The sequence below is a fragment of the Gigantopelta aegis genome, chromosome 1, assembly GCF_016097555.1.
Source record: "Gigantopelta aegis isolate Gae_Host chromosome 1, Gae_host_genome, whole genome shotgun sequence".
In the NCBI taxonomy this organism is placed as follows: domain Eukaryota; kingdom Metazoa; phylum Mollusca; class Gastropoda; order Neomphalida; family Peltospiridae; genus Gigantopelta; species Gigantopelta aegis.
Genome location: NC_054699.1, coordinates 24,236,727 through 24,259,084, shown reverse-complemented (window position 1 = coordinate 24,259,084; position 22,358 = coordinate 24,236,727). Strand labels below are relative to the sequence as shown.

Genomic DNA, 22,358 nt, shown 5'->3' with positions numbered 1-22,358 from the left:
GGGCGTTACCAATAGGTATATGCCGTAGAGCATGAAGACACAGATCTACGTCGTTGCTACTTGAATTTCAAGGTGTTGTCGAGTTCCGCTTGATTAGCTCCAGGGTATGTTAAGGTGACAAATTGGCCAGAAAGTCATTAGTAATGAGTTGGGTTTCTTCACCGTGTACATACCGGATCCAGACAGTAGGCAGAACCGAGTTGCGTTTGTTTTTTTTTGTTTTTTTTTATTTTTTGTTTTTATGCCAGCCCTACCCTGTTACTGTACCTGCGACGATACGGCTAGATCGTGCGACGATACCGCTAGATCGTATATGTTTTGTTGTGGTGTTGTTGTAGTTGTTTTTTAAGCTGTACATTTCCGCCCATCAATTATCAATTTCATAATGTCCGAATCCAAAGAATTCGTAGACCGAATTTTCTCCAGCCCTACCCTGTTATTTTACATGCTAGATCGTACATGTTTTTGGGTTGGGTCTTTTCTTAACCGTCAATTTCCACCCATCAATTGACAATTTCGAAATATTCGGATACAAAGAGTTCTTCTTCCACACTCTGTCGCCTTTACCGGCTACAAAGAGTTCTTCTGCCATACCCTGTCACCTTTACCGGCTACAAAGAGTTCTTCTGCCATACCCTGTCACATTTACCGGCTACAAAGAGTTCTTCTGCCATACCCTGTCACCTTTACCGGCTACAAAGAGTTCTTCTGCAATACCCTGTCATCTTTTCCGGCTACAATGATTTCTTCTGCCATACCCTGTCACCTTTACCAGTTACAAAGAGTTTTTCAGCCACACCCTGTCACCTTTACCGGCTACAAAGAGTTCTTCTGCCATACCCTGTCACATTTACCGGCTACAAAGAGTTCTTCTGCCATACCCTGTCACCTTTACCGGCTACAAAGAGTTCTTCTGCCATACCCTGTCATCTTTTCCGGCTACAATGATTTCTTCTGCCATACCCTGTCACCTTTACCAGTTACAAAGAGTTCTTCAGCCACACCCTGTCACCTTTACCGGCTACAAAGAGTTCTTCTGCCATACCCTGTTACCTTTACAGTTACAAACAGTTCTTCGGCCATACCCTGTCACCTTTACCGGCTACAAAGAATTCTTCTGCCATACCCTGTCATCTTTTCCGGCTACAAAGAGTTCTTCAGCCATACCCTGTCACCGTTACCGGCTACAAAGAGTTCTTCTGCCATACCCTGTCACCTTTACCGGCTACTAAAGGGCTAGAGTACACATAATTTTAAAAAGTGTTAGTTTCCGACCGCCAATAATATTTGATAATATCCGGATCCAAAGAGTTCTTGGACCACGTTTTCTTCAGCCCAATCCTGTCACCTTCTCATGCTCCTCGGTAAATCCACTCTCTGATGTTTTTCCCACATCTCAACCAGTGCTTCACGAATGGCATTTCAAAGGCCGTGGTGTGTGTTGTCCTGTCTGTGGGGAAGTTGCATAAAAGGATTCCTAGCTACTAATGAAAAAATTTAGCAGGTTGCCTCTGAAGACAACGAGGTGGCGGGACGTAGCCCAGTGGTAGGGCGCTCGCTCGATACGCGGTCGGTGTGGGATCGATCCCCGTCGGTGGGCCCATTGTGCTATTTCTCGTTCCAGCCAGTGCACCACGACTGGGATGGTGCACATAAAAGATCCCTTGCTGCTAATCGAAAACAGTAGACCGTGAAGTGGCGACAGCGGATTTCCTCTCTCAATATCTGTGTGATCCTTAACCATATTTCTGGCGCCATATATCCATAAATAACATGTGGTGAGTGCGTCGTTAAATAAAACATTTCTTTCTTTCTGAAGACTACGAGTCCAAAATTACTAAATGCTTAACATCCAATATCCGATGAATTAATACATCGATGTGATCTAGTGGTGTCGTTAAACAAAACAAATGTTAATTTTAACAAACCAAATTTGAACCATGAAGTATGGTTGAATGGTGATCGACAAATCTGTGTTGTCAGATTTTAGAAATGGGGCAAACAAGAAATCGAGCAAATTTACGGCCTGTGACGTCAGATTGTGGAAGTGGTATATATTTTAGGTATACACAACATTGGTGTTCGGAAGGGTCGTTACCATACAAAAAGTACCTTCGTACAAAAAGTTAAAAGTTTATTGTGTTTAAAGACACCACTACAGCACATTGATTTATTTATCATCGGTTATTGGACATCAAAACTTTGGTAAAAAAGGTTAAATTTGTTTTGTTTAACGACACCACTAGTGCATATTTATTTATTTATCATAGGCTGTTTGATGTCAAACGTGGTAATTCTAAGATATAGTCTTAGAGAGGAAACCCGCTACATTTTTCTATTAGTAGCAAGGGATCTTTTATATGCACCATCCCACATACAGGATAGCACATACCACGGCTTTTGATACATCAGTCAAGGTGCACTGCCTGGAACGAGAATTAACCCAATGGCCCACCGACGAGGATCGATCCTAGACCAACCACACATCAGGCGAGCCCTTTACCAGTGGGCTACATTCCGCCCTACGATCGTGCAAAGGGAAAGTATACCCTTAGCATCGCGCCATTTGCTTTTCCTTTGGACGGTAATTATTACCCTGACCTTTGACCCTTCGTCCCAGTGCCGGCAATAATACGTGATTGTTTAATCTTTGTTACTGTTGTTTATTCCACCAGCATGGCGTCTGTCTGCACCAGCGACGAAAAATAAATTATCATTTAAAACCACGGGTAATTGAAAATAGGTAACATTAGAGGCTACACAAACCCCACTCGGTAACCCTAGTAGTATTAACGAGACTACTCAGAGTCGGCTGCCATTACAAGCGACATTGATCTAATATACTAATATAAAGTTAAAAGTGTGGGTTTTTTTGTTGTTTAACGACGCCACTAGAGCAAATTAATTTATTAATATTAGGCTATTAAACATTTGACTGTAAAAATAGAGATGAGCACGACGAGAGAGACTGGCGGACAAACGGACAAAAAGACAGAAAGACACACACACACACACACAGAGAGAGAGAGAGAGAGAGAGAGAGAGAGAGAGAGAGGAGAGAGAGAGAGAGAGAGAGAGAGAGAGAGAGAGACAGACAGACAGACAGACAGAGAGCCAGACAGAGAGGGAGACGGACAGACAGACCGAAAGACAAAAAAGTCGATGTGTAATATCACCCACCCACATTTGGAGAGCGGTCATACCCGTCCAAATGTCCGTTTAGCTCTCTTACAGTCACAGTACTCGGACTACCCTCACCGATCGTCTAGGCACTCATTATGAGTTGCAGGCGCGACTGTCTCCACCCGCTAACCTGGAACCGGAATGGTTCCCACAAAATGTGGTGTCTCATACACTCACCTGAAGACAAGTGCAGTTGACACAGGGCATGGTGCCAAATGGCTGGAGTATGGGGTTCCACGTTTCACCTACTGCATACTGGCGGTCGTTCAGCGTGCATTCCGTGCCTGGAATCGAAAACAACGCTATGTCAAACATTTGGAAGTTAAAAAGTCATCACTGGTTATTAATCATCGGTATATTAGACATTCCATAATTATGACACATGTATTGTCTTCAAAGAAAACCTGCTATAAATGTCTTATATGCCATTTCCCACAGACAGGACAGACAGCCTTTGATATATATCAGTGGAGCGACACTGGCTGAGACGGGAGCTTGAAAACTGCCGTTAATACACTACAACAATGAGAAAGATTATTTGCAGTAACGAGCTTTTATTGATGCTGATGATGATGACGACGACGACGATGATGATGTTGAACATAATAGTGATGATGTACATGTAGATGATCATGATGAACATGATTATGTTAGTTGTCATAGTGATGACCAGATGACGGTAATATGATAGTTGTCATGCTTAAGTAAAGTAAAGTAAAAAGTTTGTTTTATTTAACGACGCCACTAGAGCACATTGATTTTTTATCTTATCATCGGCTATTGGACGTCAAACATATGGTCATTCTGACACTGTTTTGTAGAGGAAACCCGCTGTCGCCACATAGGCTACTCTTTTACAATAGGCAGCAAGGGATCTTTTATTTGCGCTTCCCACATGTAGGATAGCACAAACCATGGCCTTTGTTGAACCAGTTATGGATCACTGGTTGGTGCAAGTGGTTTACGCCTACCCATTGAGCCTTGCGAAGCACTCACTCAGGGTTTGGAGTCGGTATCTGGATTAAAAATCCCATGCCTCGACTGGGATCCGAACCCAGTAGCTACCAGCCTGTAGACCGATGGCCTAACCATGACGCCACCGAGGCCGGTCTTTACTCTATAGTGCCAGTTTGCCGAGGCCTGTGTCATACTTAAGATGAATGTGGTTATGGCGGTGATGATGATAATGATAATGATAATAATAGTGATGATGATGATGATGGTGATGAAGATGATAATAATAGTGATGATGATGATGGTTATGATTATGACAACAGTGATGATGATGATGTGGTGGTGGTGATGATGACATAATAATAGATGATGATGATGATGATGATGATGATAATTATTATTATTATTATACTGATGATGATGATGATGATGATGATGACAATGATGATTAAATGATGATTAACTGACAGGCAGCTCTAGCGACTGAGGAATGTGTACCCAGAACAGTGCGCGTCAACCTTAACTGGATATAACCACAAAAATCAAGATGAAACGAGTGCAGTGATGGTGTCTCTTAATGTCTCCCCTCCGTCCTCCCCAACCGCGATCTTGGCGCCCTGAATCAGCCGCCACCACCCTTAACCAGGTCCTATTCAACAACAAAAACATATAAACAACAGAATACAAGACTGAAAATTATCATACACTTAAAATCACCGCAGACAAATAAACCAGTGCGACATCTATTTAAACACGGGTAATTACAAAAGTCGTATCAACAAAAGCCACGACAGCGGAAGAAAAAAACAGAACGAAGAAAAAAGTAATGTCTCGTCTAAAATTTAATTGTTTTGGGCGGACTGTTGGGGGGAAAATGCAGACAAAACATGGCGAATTAAAATTGCGATCGTTATCATATCCGTTTGTTTCAATGTTATTCATTCACCAGGTAGGAGTTGGAGAAAGAAGGGGTTGGGAGGAGGGAGGGGGTGCTTGGATGAAGCAGCTTTCACGCAGTTGGTAATGACAATATTTTGTCGTCTGATAGCATCACGATAGACTGTCTCCCGTCCGCCATTAGACTGGCGCTCGTTTTTATGTGGAGCCGTTTATGAAGCGAACATGACATGGCGTGTAAGTGACCAGACTTTGCGTCCAGACAAAAAGACGAAGATTGTTTGCAGCCTGTTAAGAACCATTGTGAGAAAACAACACACAAGACGCCAAATGCTCGTCGCGGGGCCTATATCACGAGCGTAACCCGATTTGCAGTCATATTTCTACATAAGTTTGTCAAAAAAAAATTATAATCGGTGCGACATGTCAAAAAATAAAATCCGGGATAGGCTAGTCCCGCTGGGCAAAGAGCACCGATGACTTTTTTGCTATTTCTTATCCGATTTGCAAATAAACTAATTACATGACTGGCTACCTGAAGTCTTTATTTATCTAGAACGCTGTCGACCGTTTGGTCGGCGGTCTAACACGGCGCTAGACGAAAAATCCGGGTTCCCAAATCCGTGTTACGGCGAACAAACAAGATTAAAAGCCGTGGTGAGGAACCGTCAAGAGCCGCAAAGGCGACACGCGGATGTTTTAATGTCCCCGCGGGCTGAACCTGGGGCTAGTTTAAGCGATAGACAATGCGGATCCAGGTTGCAAATCAAATGGGAGAACTTATCGTCTGCTGTGTATACGGCTAGGGGCGGGGCTCGTGACCGCAGACGATCGGGACGCGTGCAGCACACAAATGGAGAGTTTGTCGTAAGGGAGGGAACTCCGAACCGACGGGTCTTTGAACGAAGATTAAAGCTACTCTTTACTAGCAACAAAATGTATTCAACGACCTTTGTTGTGGCAGAAAGTCAAAAAGAAAAAGAAGAGGCGGAGGAGTTGGAAAATAAAGAAGAAGAAGAGAAAAATAGAAAGAAAGAAAACTGAACTCCACTGACATTTTCCAAATTTTAATTTGTTAAAAAAAGTAAAAATCGTCCATTGATTCATTGATTATCACATTGTTTGGTTTATTAGTCCTTTCGCTACTCTATTACTCATTCCCTTATTTCTCTCATGATTAAATTTACCATAACGCAATAAATTACAGATAAATTTTCATTTTTCTTTTACTATTAAAACTGAAACTAATTACATTAATGTGCAAAAAGATCATTCGGTGTCAAATATTTGGCATATATTGCAAAAGTTTTGTTTTTGTTTAGATGTGTTAGGGTTGATGCCCTATTTCAATTCTTTGGCACGCCTTGATATGACGATTAAAATTTGTGTTTCGCTACAGCACATTGTGACGTGACATAAAATTCATGCCGACAACTTACCGTTTACACCGCGGTAGAATAGGTAATAGTTTTCAAGAATTTTACTTTAAAGGAACATTCCTGAGTTTTCTGCATTGTAAGATATTTTCGACTAATAAAATATTTCTACGATTAAACTTACATATTAAATGTATGTTCTTGTTTATAATATAAGTGTCTGTATATTCAATGTGTTTCTGGTCTGGTCGTCTTAATATTTGTAAGAAGCCCAAACTGGATTTTGTCTTCAAATAATTTCGTATGTACGAAAAAATTTATTTTAGGAAATAAAATAACATTTAAGCTAGTACAAATATTACAACGATCAGAAACACGTTTACTATACAGCTACTAATATTTTATGCAGAAAAATATATTTGATATATAATTATAATTCCAATCTCTAAAAATCCGTTTATTATAAACCCTTGGATTGGTCAAATTCGTATCACGTGATGATAAAAACTGGCATTCATAGCACCATGAATCTCAGTTTAACACTATTTTTGGCTATATAGCCGGAACTACTTTATGAATTATGTCAACAAAGGAATCCCCGAGGAATTTCCTTGAGATTCTATTTTTAGACATCAAACAGTAATCGTCTGCTGTCAAACTTGTAAACATCTAAAAATCTTCACATATAAATTATACCATACAAAATAGGTCGCTTCAGACATTTTTATTAAAGGTTAAAAGTTATTGAAATTACTTACGTTACATGTTTATAGTGAATTCAAAATCCCACAGCTAAAAATCTATTTTGTCGATCCAAAAAAAGTGTATAATTCCAATGGAATTTGGTCTTTTACAAAAGCGATTTCAAAAACAAAATTCAGTCAGTTCATGCTAACCATTAGCAGTAACGCGCATTCAACGGCATTGTAGTATGACGTACACAACACATAGCCACTGCGATCCAATCTTTAAACGACTCGGGTTTTGAAACTAGGTATATCATGTACATGTCGGGACACAGGAATCAAGCTTCAATTCGAAGCTACAACAGAGAATGTTCCACTTTCCAAAAACGAAACATCAGCATTGCACTGTCAAATGTCACGAATACTTGTGTCGCACCACTTGAATGAATGAATGAATGAATGAATGAATGAATGTTTAACGACACCCCAGCACGAAAAATACATCGGCTATTGGGTGTCAAACTATGGTAATGCAAATAAATAAAGTGATGATCAACATCAATATAAAAATTCAAGGTTTAAACAAGAACAGTGTAAAGAACTGTGCAAAAATACAAATACAAATATCACAGAATTTTACGGACACCGAATTTTACTCTAAACTTCAATTTGTGCTGTATTGGCCATTCTCAAAGAGAATGTTACACCCCTGCACCACGGTGAGGTTACAGCACTCGCAGGGGCGCACCACTTGAATTCACACATGCCAAAACCATCCTGTGTTGCCACTTCCACAATTACAAGGCCAGTAAACACAGAAACTCGCGACACACCTGTTTCATCCATTTCCGGAAACATTGAAACCACTTTCTCCATGTCAAATCTATCAAAACATGGAATTTTCACACACTCAAACATTTTATAACTGTAATTTCAACGTCGTAATTGGTAAATCTGGACAGTAATCAAAAAATGGCGCCCATCCACAGTTCGTAGTTAAATATTCATACACCAACCGCTTCACATATAAATTATACCATACAAAATAGATCGCTTCAGACATTTTTATTACAGGTTAAAAGTTATTAAAATTACTTACGTTATATGTTTCTAGTGAATTCAAAATGTTTCTAGTTGGTATTGATATTTAATGCAAAAAATTAATATGAATTGTATTAATGATTGTAACATTGTCATTCTCTCATTCGGCTATTGACGGAAAAAGCCGAAACCACCATAGGGATTCCGCTAATGTTGAGTATGAATTTCGTGTTAATAAAATAGTAAATAGTTGGAAAATAGAGTTCACTTTTTATTTTAAAGAGGTTTACATTAATGACATGGTTATGTGTTTGGAATTATAAGAATTGAACGTGAATATTTTTGAGTTTCATGCTAGTATGAAACTAAAAAAAATTCCGCTTTACACACTTTAGTATGAATGGCTTCGCGCTAACGCGCTACGCCATTCATACAGTGTGTAAAGCGGTTTTGCGTTTCATACTAGCATGAAACTAAAAAAAATTCACGTTCAATTCTTAAACAATCGTTAAAAAGTATCTGTTTGTCGATAGCATTTTAAAAACCGCTGCAAACTCGGCAATGTCACTTTAACTTTTCTATAGTGTTATTAAATGTTGTCAGTGTCTTATGATTTTCTTTTGACACTGTTCATATTATCACTTTTGTAGTTCATGTTTATTGTATGTTTTCAGTCTTCGTCGTCTTCGTAATTCGGTGTAATTTTGAGACTGATTCACCAGGGAAATATTATGGCATAGAAAGATTAGAAATAAAATGTAAATTTTGTAATAAGGATGACATAGAAGATGAATAGCACTTTATTTTGATATGACAATTGTACATAGATCTACGATCTTGTTATATATAGAGGATATTTCATGCTTTTGTCAAATAGGATTTAGATCTCATCGAGTGAAGTTTGCAATCATATCTCATGAGATGCGCTTGCGCGACGAGTGTGATATGATTACAAACTTCACGAGATTAGATATAAAATATATTTGACCAAAAAACCCATGAAAGTATCTATTTATTATATAATTTTGGGCAATTTACATTTATTTTTAAAATGCCAGCAGCAAAATAGTTCCGGCTTTCTTACAGTGAAGATAACACTTTATACAGTGACGATAACACATTTTAGAGTGAAATAGTGGCTGATAACACTTTTATTTCACTGATATTTTAAGATATTTCACTAAATGTTATATAATAATAAGAAATATTATTGGTTAAAACCATCCGTGTTCAAAATTGTACAATTATTATGTTAACCCCCCCCCCCCCCCCCAAAAAAAAAAACAAAAAAACAAAAACAAAAACAAAACAAACAAACAAAAAACACCAACAACAACCCAACAACAACACACGCACAAAAAACAAAAAAAAAAAAAAAAAAAAACAAACCCACCTTTGTAATCGTGGTAAATATCTCAAACAAGCAATATATTTTCGTTCTCAGCTCATTTGAATGTCCATCCTCCAAACACACAATCTCTCTCATATATATATTTCTGTTTATGTATCATTGTATATTTTATGCCTATGAGCCGTAATGTTTAAAGCAAATTATACCATACCATACCATACCATACTATACTCCAATAATGAAAGAAAATAAATGTTTTATCCCTTATGGTCTACCGTACATTTGTCATCTTGTTGCATGCTTAAATTATCAAAATTTCGTTTCAATATGGCGACATATTTGATATTTGTCACTGGAGTTGAGTCTGTAAAAACTACAAACGTAGGTCTACTTGTGGTTTGCGTTAGTAACAGATATTTATTAAAAGTGGCAGTTCCGTATTAATGCTCTTAAAGATAAGAAATGGTAAATATAACACATTTAGAAGTTTGTACCCCACGCGATATACAGTAATATTTTGTAGCTTATACCTCACAAGGTGATGACATTTTCTTCTTTCATAAATTATAAGATGTAAGTACTATTGTTAATAACTGGTGCCAACCGGCTCCTGGCGGATAATTTAGAAAATGTCAAGCACCCAGACTTCTAATGAAATTAAGGACAAGTGAAGGAGGTTGGTTTTGAATAACCTTTCCTTTATCTGCAGACATTGGAATATGATTAACAGAAATGTTGCGACCTTCATCCTGCTGCGGTTCCAGAATTAATCACAACGGGGGTGGTGTGTGTCTCTGTGTGTGTGTGTGTGTGTGTGTGTGTGTGTGTGTGTGTGTGTGTGTGTGTGTGTGCGTGTGTTGGGGGTGGTGGCCACCATGATTATTGTTTTAAACTTAGTGAGACTTCCTTGGTTTAAGTCCCAGCCGGTGCACCACGATTGGTATATCAAAGGCCGTGGTATGTGTTGTTCTGTCTGTCGGATGGTGCATATAAAAATATCCCTTGCCACTAATGGAAAAAAATGTAGCGGGTTTCCTTTCTACGACCATATGTCAAAATTACTAAGTGTTTGACATCCAATAGCCGATTATTAATAAATCAACTTCTTCCTTGGTTTAAATACATTCTTATTTTATATGTGGTGGTCATATATAAACAAAACACGACTACCCACCCCTCCAGCTCATTTGAACTATAAAATCTAACTACCTTATGGTCGCTTCGTAAAATGGGGCCGTACGACGTTTCCGGAATTTGATTTCTACTTGGTCTTCAGTACAGGTAGTTTAAAGTGTTTAAATATATTGAAATTCTTCTTCTTATCTTTTTCTTTGTGTCGGGTTTTTGGGGGTGGTTTGGATTTTTTGAGGGGGTTGTTTTGGGGGTTTTAGGTTTGTTTGTTTTTGTTTTGTTTATTTTTTATTTTTTATTTGTGTTTTTTTTTTGTTCTTTTTTTTGTTTTTTTTTTTTTTTTTTTTTTTTTTTGGGGGGGGGGGGGTCGTATTTTATTAATGCTCTAAAATTGATGTTTGTTAATATCTGAAGTCTACTCTGTCTGTCAGTTTCATAAATGTGAATTAATTTTGTTCGTTTCACCGTCCGTCCGTCCGTCAGTCCGTCCACGCGTCTGTTGGCATTGTAAGTGAAAAGTGATAAGACTTTTGTATTGAACTTACCCGCTTGGACACTTTTTATAACAGTTGTCGTCAGTACCACCAAGAGAGCTAATACCATTATCCTGAAAAGACAAAAATCAAAGCAGTTAATTGAAATATTAATTAAATATTGTAGGGGTGGCACAATATCTAGTGTGTGTGTTGGAGGGGGGGGGGGGGAGGGGGAGGGGCAAAAATATCCAGTAGGGAGGGAGCACAAGCTGATTTTTGCATATATACAATGTATATATATATATATATATATATATATATATATATATATATATATATATATACATTTTCGTTATCGAGTGAGGGCCTTTGATTCCCTTTTGCACCGGCCTCGGTGGCGTCGTGGCAGGCCATCGGTATACAGGCTGGTAGGTACTGGGTTCGGATCCCAGTCGAGGCATGGAATTTTTAATCCAGATACCGACTCCAAACCCTGAGTGAGTGCCCCGCAAGGCTCAGTGGGTAGGTGTAAACCACTTGCACCGACCAGTGATCCATAACTGGTTCAACAAAGGCCATGGTTTGTGCTATCCTGCCTGTCGGAAGCGCAAATAAAAGATCCCTTGCTGCCTGTCGTAAAAAAGAGTAGCCTATGTGGCGACAGCGGGTTTCCTCTAAAAAAATATGTGTGGTCCTTAACCATATGTCTGACGCCATATAACCGTAAATAAAATGTGTTGAGTGCGTCGTTAAATAAAATACTTTTTTTTTTGGGGGGGGGGGGGGGATTCCCTTCTCTCTCCCAGTTCGTACAACCCATCGCACCGAGAGCGAGCGCTCTACCACTACACCCCGCCAAGGAGAGCTATAGAAAAGTTTGTTCTGTTTAACGACACGACTTGAGCACATTGATTTATTAATCATCAGCTATTGAATGTAAAATATTTAGTAATTTTGACGTATCGTCCTAGAGAGCAAATCTGATACATTTTCTATTGGTAGCATGGGATCTGTTATTTATTTGTAACATCCTACAGACAGGACATCACATACCATGGCCTTTGATATGTCAGTTGTGGTAAACTGGCTGGATCGAGAAATAGTCCAATGAGTCCACCGATGGGAATCGATCCTAGACCGACCGCGCATCAAACGAGCGCTTTACCATTGGGCTATGTCGCGTCCCCGGAGAGCTATGAAGACAGTTTATTTCATTTCAACTTATTTTCGTGCTTATATCCAATTAAAGTTCAAGCACGCTCTCCTGGGCACACACCTCAGCTATCTGGGCTGTATGTCCAGGATTGTGGGTTAGTTGTTAGTCGTTAGTAGTTAGTGAGAGAAAAGAGGGTGTAGTGGTCTTACACCTACCCATTGAGTAGTTAAAACTCGCTCTGGGTGGGAGCCGGTACCGAGCTACGAACCATGTACCTTCCAGCCTTATGTACGATGGCTTAACCACGACACCACCGAGGCCGGTGAAGACGGTTCATGACGATCTTGTCTACATGTGTCTGTATGTAAACATCTAAAGATGTTGCCGCCGTTAACAGCGATTAAAAAGAGATATACCCATAAAACACGAGTACGGCAGACAGGAGGCAGACATCACCGAACACTAGCAACAGCGAGCCACTGGCAACTTCTACGTACTTAACCTACTGGTGAATTTGTGTAGCCACATTATGCAGACCGATTTTAGAATCGGATGGACGGATTTATAACCCGGGCATCCCAACTAGCGTATAGACGGACATACAGGTGCTTTTGTTTTTTAATGTGTTTTTGGGGGGGTTTTTTTTTTTTTTTAAAATTTATTTATTTATTTATTTATTTATTTATTTGTTTATTTATTTATTTTATTTTGTATATTGTTTAAAAGGTGGGGCGTGATGTAGCCCAGTGGTAAAGCGCTCGCTTAATGCGAGGTCAGTTTTGGATCGATCCCCGTCGTTTGGGCCCATTGTGATATTTCTCATTCTAGCCAGTGCACCAATACTGATATATTAAGGGCTGTGGTATGTGCTGTCCTGCCTGTGGGATGGTGCATATAAAAGGCTAAAAAGGGAAAAAATGTAGCAGGTTTCTGTTCTAAGACTATGTTAAAATTACCAATGCGGATGAGAGGACAGGATCTAGCTCAGTCTTTGGATTACTCTCCTGGGGGTACTTGGGTCGAATCCACCCGATGGACCTATTCTCTTAGGGTTTTTTGTCCCTGTCACAGCCAATGTCCTACGTCATGGCACGTCGTATGTGTTGTCATGTCTGTGGGAAAGTGCATATAAGAGATACCTTGCTGCTATTGAAAATATGTTACAGGTTTTCTCTGAAGGCTACATTGTTCTCGCTAGGTGGCCACGCAGCACCATACCCTTAAACAAATTGCGTGTCAGACTATGGAAAATGCATAGCCGCTATGCCTTTACCATAGTTTGATACACAATAGCCGATGTATTTTTCGTGCTGGGGTGTCGTTAAACATCTATTCTATTCTAGTCTGAAGGCTATGTGTCAGAATTATCAGTTATTTGACATACAACAGTTGATGATTAATTAATCAATGTGCTCTAGTGGTGTCGTTGGACAAAACAAACTTTAGAATCGCTCGTACATATAGGCAGGACACACAAAAATAAAGAAACGCCCACTCCCAATACCCACATCCACCCACGTAAATGTCAGTCTAACTACCAAACTATCCATCCATCCATCAAACCAACAATCCATGGACGCATCCATCCATTCATCCATCAATTCATCCATCCATCCGTCCGTCCACCCATCTACGCATTCGTCCATCCATCCATCCATCCATCCATGCATCCATCCATCCACGCATTCGTCCATCCATCCATTCATCCATGCATGCATGCATCCATCCATCCATCCATCCATCCATCCATCCATCCATCCATCCATCTATCCATACATCCATTCATTCATACATCTATTTTTATATTTATAGTTGCGTATGAATGTAATATAGTTACTTGACTTGCTGAAGCAGTCTAATTAAAATACTTACCTTTAATTATGTTTAAGCTGCATACAATTTCCAATTGAGTATTACACTATATACACTGAGTCGGCAATAGTTCAAACTCCCTGTGTCTACCTGTGTAGGCCTTGTGAAGTGCGGCCACTTACGTCAAGTTCAAGGCTACTGGCCAGTCACGGTTTGGCACGATCCAATCAAAACTCGCCAGTCAAATTCTTACGTTTTCGTTCATTCTCACGCTCTAGCAGTTTTCAATAAGTGTTGTTGCTGTTTTTTTGTGTTATTGTTGGAACTATTCGGTTATGTTGAAAACGAAGGCCGGAAGGAAATGTTTTATTTAACGACGCACTCAACACATTTTATTTACGGTTATATGGTGTCAGACATATGGTCAAGGACCATACAGATATTGAGAGAGGAAACCCGCTGTCGCCAGTTTATGGGCTACTCTTTTCGATTTGCAGCTAAGGCCCTTTTATATGCACTTTCCCACAGACAGGAAGGTACACACCACCATCTTTGTTACACCAGTTGTGGAGGACTAGCTGGAACGAGAAATAGCCCAATGGGTCCACTGACGGGTATCGATCCTAGACCGACCGCCCCTTTGTTGAAAACGTTAAGACACCATTATATTTCATCGACCTGTTTATTTGTATTTGTTCTTTGTTACACCAGTTGTGGAGGACTAGCTGGAACGAGAAATAGCCCAATGGGTCCACCGACGGGTATCGATCCTAGACCGACCGACCCTTTGTTGAAAACGTTAAGACACCATTATATTTCATCGACCTGTTTATTTGTATTTGTTCTTTGTTACACTAGTTGTGGAGGACTAGCTGGAACGAGAAATAGCCCAATGGGTCCACCGACGGGTATCGATCCTAGACCGACCGCCCCTTTGTTGAAAACGTTAAGACACCATTATATTTCATCGACCTGTTTATTTGTATTTGTTCTTTGTTACACCAGTTGTGGAGGACTAGCTGGAACGAGAAATAGCCCAATGGGTCCACCGACGGGTATCGATCCTAGACCGACCGCCCCTTTGTTGAAAACGTTAAGACACCATTATATTTCATCGACCTGTTTATTTGTATTTGTTCTTTGTTACACCAGTTGTGGAGGACTAGCTGGAACGAGAAATAGCCCAATGGGTCCACCGACGGGTATCGATCCTAGACCGACCGCCCCTTTGTTGAAAACGTTAAGACACCATTATATTTCATCGACCTGTTTATTTGTATTTGTTCTTTGTTACACTAGTTGTGGAGGACTAGCTGGAACGAGAAATAGCCCAATGGGTCCACCCGGGTATCGATCCTAGACCGACCGCCCCTTTGTTGAAAACGTTAAGACACCATTATATTTCATCGACCTGTTTATTTGTATTTGTTCTTTGTTACACCAGTTGTGGAGGACTAGCTGGAACGAGAAATAGCCCAATGGGTCCACCGACGGGTATCGATCCTAGACCGACCGACCCTTTGTTGAAAACGTTAAGACACCATTATATTTCATCGACCTGTTTATTTGTATTTGTTCTTTGTTAGGGGGGTGGGACGAAGCCCAGTGATAAAGTGCTCGCTGGGTGCGCGGTCGGTGTATAGAAACATTTCTGTCCATCTGATACGACTGTTCTTCCGACAACGCCCAACTATCGCACCATGAAATGGGCGTTACGGAGATACCAGGGCCCGTGCTTGTAAAACCTTTAGAGGGTAGACTCAATTTCAAATGAGGGGCGGGACGTAGCCCAGTGCTAAAGCGTTCGCTTGATGCGCGGTCGGTCTGTGATCGATCCCTGACGGTGGGACCATTGGGCTATTTCTCGCTCCAGCCAGTGCACCACGACTGGTATATCAAAGGCCGTGGTATGTACTACCCTGTCTGTGGGATGTGCATACATATAAAAGATCCCTTGCTGCTAATCGAAAAGAGTAGCCCATGAAGTGGCGACAGCGGGTTTCCTCTCTATATCTGTGTGGTCCTTAGCCATATGTCTGACGCCATATAACCGTAAATAAAATGTGTTGAGTGCGTCGTTAAATAAAACATTTTCTTTCCTTTTTTACAATCTTAAATGATGTCACACGCACAATTTGTAAGACAGTGCCATGACGATATAGTCACAAACTCTATTAGAGTCTTGAGTTCAGACTCTAATTATTATGTTTTTTATGCGCCAGGCTAGGAACGAAATTTCCCTGTCCGACTTTGTATACCTACGACAATTTTAATCCATGAAAATTGCTTTTAAACACTAACAACATTGTGTTAAGAAAACAAGCATGTAAGCTCTCGACAACAACAACAAAAAGACAAGTTTGCGCTCAAACGTCACCGATATATTACGAGCATTCACGTTGGAAACAAGAACTGCCCCGACGACTTCCGGTTCTAGCACCAATACCCGACATTTATCGTTCGACAGAATCGCAGAGGTATGCGCCCGGCTTTAGTAAGGGAATAAAGTTTGTTTTGTTTAAAGACACCACTAGAGTACATTGATTTATTAATAATCGGCTATTGGATGTCAAACATTTGGTAATTTTGACGTATAGTCCTAGAGAGGAAACCCGCTATATTTTTCTTTTAGTAGCAAGGGATATTTTATAAGCGCGATCCCACAGACAGGATAACACATACCATGACCGTTGATGTACCAGTCGTGGTGCACTGACTGGAACGAGAAATAGCCCAATGGGCCCACCGACTGGTATCGATCCTACACGGACCGCGCATCAAGCGAGCGCTTTACCACTGGGCTACGTCTCGCACTCTACTCTTGACGAAATGCAGCAAGGCATTTTTATATACATTTCCCCATAAACAGGGCAGTACATGCAACGGAATTCGATGTACCATTCGTGGAGTATTAGCTGGAATAAGGGGGATAGGGGAGGGGTGAGTCTTACGACCCATCAAACTGTCAAAACACTCTAGCATAGAGTTACCACCCACCCCCACCCCACCCCCACCCCACCCCCACGACATGTTTTAATTTTGAACTTGAAGTTTTGTACATATTTGATATTGTAAATACTTTTTATTTGTTTTAAAGTTTAACGACACCACTAGATCACATTGATATATTAACCACTGGCTATTGGCAGTCAGATATCCGGTAACTGTGACATGTAGTTTTCAGAGAATATATATATTTCCATTAAAGGGACATTCCGGAGTTTGCTGCATTGTAAGAAGTTTCCGACTACTAAAATATTTTTACGATTTAACTTACATATTAAATATATGTTCTTGTTTAGAATATCAGTGTCTGTGTATTCAATGTGTTTCTGGTCGTCTTAATATTTGTAAGAAGTCCAAACTGGATTTTGTCTTCAAATAATCTCGTACGTACGAAAAAAAAATGTTTTAAGAAATTAAATTAAATTTAACCTAATACGAATATTAGAACGATCAGAAGCACGTTTAATATACAGCCACTAATATTTTATGCAGAAAAATATATTTGATATGTAATTACAATCGTTAAAAAGTTTGTTAGTCGATATCATCTTAAAAACTGCAGCAAACTCAGTAGGCCTAATGTCCTTTTAATAGCCAGGGATATATTTTATATACATTTTTTCCGAACAGTGAAAACGGCAAAGCTTAGTTACCGCAGGCCGGTATATACATGTATAGACTCTTGCTGATATGAACGCGTACAGAAGTGGAACGAATCGTTTCTCAGTGTCTAGTGCGCCCACCCGTTATATATTTTTTAGACCTGCCCTTACACACATGATACAGATAACAGTAATAGTAATATTTGGAATTCAGATGCGTTCTACAGATAGGGTGACGAAATACATAACAAAGGCGGCGTTACACTGTGGGTCGTGACGGGGTCGTCAAGCTTGTTACAGAGAGTTCTGAGATATATCTACTAGTTTTACTATCCATTGATCATTCGTACAGATACACGTACTATTCACCTGAGAAATCATGAACTTGAAAAGAAAACAATAGGGCCCAATTTCAAACTATATTACTACGTAATGGTCGCAGTAATAAGAATAATTGTGGTTTAGTTCTAGCTTTACGTTTACGCCCAAAACTAAACTGACGGGGCCGAATTTACAAAGCATGTTTATACCTTACACGCGTGTAACTACATATATTTACAAGCCTTAAACACCTGCGTTTAAAAAAAAAAAAAAAAAAAAAAAAAAAAAAAAAAAAAAAAAAAAAAAAAAAAATCCAGCCGCGTAAGTCTAGTCTTGGACGTAAACGAAAATCCTCGACTAAACCACAATTTTTATTACTGCGATCAGTACACAGTAATATAGTTTGAAGTACACATATTTTATTTAGTCCCCCCCCCCCCCCCCCCCCCCACCACTCTTAAAATGCTCCATTTTTCGTAATGGTGTAATTTTTTTGCGTGAAATAGATATCAAGGCCCAATTTCACAAAATATCGTAAGCCTGATTTTGCACGTAAACGTAAATTTAGGACTAAACCACAATTTTTATTACTATTATAGTACAATAAATACAGTTAGAAGTATAAATATTTCCTTTTCTTTTGTCATTAAAATGCTCCATCTTCCATAATGGTATATTTTTCTGCGTGAAATAGATAACAGATACATTGAAACGCATGACCGGTATAACTACTAGTCGCAGTCGTAAATTTACGGGGCCGATTTTACAAAGCCTGTTTTTCAGGTGTTTAAGCAATTGTAAATGTATGTAGTTACACGCGTGTAAGTCTCAAACAGGGTTGGTAAATTCCGCCCACGGTGTTTTGTGGAATGGGCCCTAGGGAATAACGACACCAGGTGGGAATACAAGGGAGACCAGGTGATGCTTCCCCCCACCCCCACCCCCACCCACCCTAAAAATATTCGCGTGTATTTCTAACACGGTTATTTAACATTTGAGATAGTGAGATGTTATTCATACCAAAAAAAAGAAAGAAAAAAAAGAAGGGCGGAACGTAACCCAGTAGTAAAGCGATCAATCTCAGACCCGTCCCATTGGAAGTTGTGGGTGGGTGGGTTGTGGGTGGGGGCGGGAGTTGGGGCTGGGGTCGAGGGGGGTATCAAAACAGAGTACGACATCGACGCGCGATAATTTCTGCTAATCGTCGTACGCTTAGAAAGAAAGGAATGTGTGTTTGACGACACCTCAGATCCTTTTAAACAACGGCCGTTTGGTGTCTAACATACGATAGTTAAAACAGGAAATAACCCAACGTGTCCACCGACGGGGATCGATCCCTCACCCGACCGCACATCAAGCGAGTAGATATTTGTTGTCTGACATATTAATGCAGTTTGTGTAAAGAGTAGTCACAGATATATATACATAGAGAGAGAGAGAGAGAGAGAGAGAGAGAGAGAGAGAGAGAGAGAGAGAGAGAGAGAGAGAGAGAGAGAGGGAGGGAGGGAGGGAGGGAGGGAGGGAGGGAGGAAGCCCGCTGTCGTCACTTCATGGGCTACTCTTTTCGATTAGAAGCAAGGAATCTTTTATATGCACCATCGCATAGACAGGATAGCACATACCACGGCCTTTGATATACCATTCGTGGTGCGAGAAATAACCCTATGCGTCCACTGACGGGAATCGATCCCAAACCGACCGCGCATCAAGCTAGCGCTTTAACACTGAGCTACCTGCGACTAATCGAATAACGAGGACGCTCCTTTACCCGCTACCGAATAGTGGAATGGTATATTTTGTATTTAGTTTTTCATAGAAAGGACAGTACATACCACCGCCTTTGATATATCAGTCGTGGGAAACTGGCTGGAACGGGAAGAAACCAATCAGAGAATGGGTCCACTGAGATGGTACGAACCTACGACACAAGCACCCCAGGCGACCGCTCTACCGACTCCACTGAATACTGCCCCAGGTATTCAGAGAGACTAATTTACTGACACGTCACCTCACATAAACATTATGCAGAGCGTAAGTCACTCCTTACGGGTCTATGTAAGACAAGGCATTAAAATAATACCAGTGTATACAAGCGCAATAAAGCTATCGTAAATATTTTTAAAAGAGAAAAAAAATTAAAGTGAAAAAAAAGAAGCCTCTACAACGTTGTAAAAAAGTAACGCAGGTTTTGGCTGCTAAAAATGGAAGGTTTGTTTCAGATATTTTGTAAATCAGAGAATACGTAATTCTAAAATTGTAAAACGTAACTGACTTTGCAGGATGATGACGACTAGAACGCATTGGTTTATTAATCATTAGCTAGTGGGTGTCAAAATTAATATTTGGTAGAGTAGTTTATTTTAAGCTGTGTTTGGTTCCGATCGTTGAACGTATATGATGTCTTATCATAGGTAAAATAATATATTACTGCTAACCGGTGAGCGAAGCCTATCTTGGTCAATAGGTTTACTCACCCACTCACTCACCCACTCACTCACACACTCACTCACTATATCTATGTCTAGCCATCTCCATCTGTCTGTATTTCTGTCTGAATCTCTCTCTCTCTCTCTCTCTCTCTCTCTCCCTCTCTCTCCCTCCTCTCTCTCTCTCTCTCCTCTCTCTCTCTCCTCTCTCCTCTCTCTCTCCTCCCTCCCTCTCTCTCCCCAACCGCCCTCTCTCCCTCCCCTCGTCTCTCTCTCGCTCCCACATCTCTCTCCTCCCCCCTCCCTCCCTCTCCTCTCTCTCTCTCTCTCTCTCTCTCTCTCTCTCTCTCTCTCTCTCTCTCTCTCTCTCTCTCTCTCTCTCTCTCTCTCTCTCTCTCTCTCTCTCTCTCGTTGTATTTCTCTCTGTGTCAGTCTCTATCTCTCTCAATAATCTATACCTAAGTATAGAGCAAAAGGCAGAGAATTAGTCAGCACAATTTGTTGTACCTGGAGATTAGTGTGCCATATCAGTATTGTATTGTTTATACACCATACGTTTCTCGTTTCAGCCAGTGTACCACGACTGGTATATCAAAGGCCGTGGTATGTGCTATCCTGCCTGCAGTATAGTGCATATAAACGATCCTTTGCTACTAATGAAAACAAAAACTTAGCGGGATTCATCCAATAGCCAATGATTAATAAATCAACGTGCCCTAGTGGTGTTGTTAAACAAAATAATAAATTTGTACATCATACTAACATATTAGAAAAACATACACGACACAAATCTAGGTTTGAAAGTAAGAAGAAAAAGAAAGAAAGGAATAAAGAAAGAAAAATACTAAATTACTGTATCACGTTTTATGGATTGGGACATTTTAATGTTCTGTCCAAATCCTCCCCCAACTGTCTTAAAATCACTTCTAGAACCGTCCTAAGGATGAACAAAGAAAACCTACCCGTTATATTGAGCGATATGCACCATAAAGAATCCACCATTAACCGGAAAATTAATACAAGAAGAAAAGTTTTCTCTTTATCCATGTTCCAGGAACTCTGCACAAATGACCCGTGTGTCCATGGTATCTAGTACCATTCCTTGGAAACACAACAGTTAAACTTCCACTTCTGTAATACAGTAGTTTAATATCCACCTTGCTTGATCTTGGAATGTTTTCACTAAGAAAGTTTCATTCTTTAGTTCCTTTCTTTTTTAGCTTCAAAATAACAGAATGTTTTTCTCCTGGAGCGAAATTTAGATGCGTTTTAGATTAATGTTAGAACAGAATCTATAAATCTTTGGATAAATCGTTGTTTAGAGGTTGCATCATAAGTCTTGAATGTAAAAGTAAATTTAAAAAAGAAATAGTAAAAGTTCATTGTGTTTTTGCTTTTTCAATTTTGTTATCGTTATTATTATCTTTTATTATTATTATTATTATTATTATTCCATTGACGTTATATTTTCATATAACAAATGTACACCATCAATTTCTTAAATCCTTATATTACGCGTATCCAAGTATCGCTAGTTCTAACTTAAGAATCAAACAGGTTCCGAATTCGATCATGAACAGAGAATAGAAAACACACACAGCACGTGGGTAAAGTTAGACTTGAGAGAGAGAGCCGGGCGCTGCCACTTCCTGCGAAGTAGAGGTAGTGGCGAGTTCTGAAAAAGTATTTTCCCTCTCTCTCTCTCTCTCTTTCTCCCCCCTCTTCGCTACCTGGTGGGTGGATCACTCAAGCGGAGCGCCTAAACAAACAGGCCCGCCAATCTTGTGCGCAGTGCATTCGACTGCCAGTCTATTTCGCCATGTCAAAGCGAGCACTGACATCGGTGGTTGGTTCGTACCTGCAGTATTTGCTCGTTTTACAAACGTGAAACGAGCAGGTAGCCTACTTGTCTCACTAGCAGGTAGACTGCGTGTCTCAGG

At 40.0% G+C, this 22,358-nt stretch overlaps 1 protein-coding gene across 2 annotated transcripts in view; it reads right to left on the bottom strand.

Annotated features, from left to right (window-relative positions):
* Window positions 1–22,104, bottom strand: part of LOC121372555 (chordin-like protein 2) — a 42,317-nt gene extending 20,213 nt beyond the window's left edge. For both annotated transcript variants that reach the window (XM_041498950.1, XM_041498959.1), the window contains exons 1-3: window positions 21,381–22,104; window positions 11,165–11,226; window positions 3,361–3,467 (exon numbers count right to left, since the gene is read on the bottom strand). In XM_041498950.1, coding sequence (XP_041354884.1) covers window positions 3,361–3,467; window positions 11,165–11,226; window positions 21,381–21,406 — 195 coding nt within the window. In that variant the 5' untranslated portion in view covers window positions 21,407–22,104. The remainder of the gene's footprint in view (window positions 1–3,360; window positions 3,468–11,164; window positions 11,227–21,380) is intronic.
* Between the last annotated feature and the right edge of the window lie 254 nt (window positions 22,105–22,358).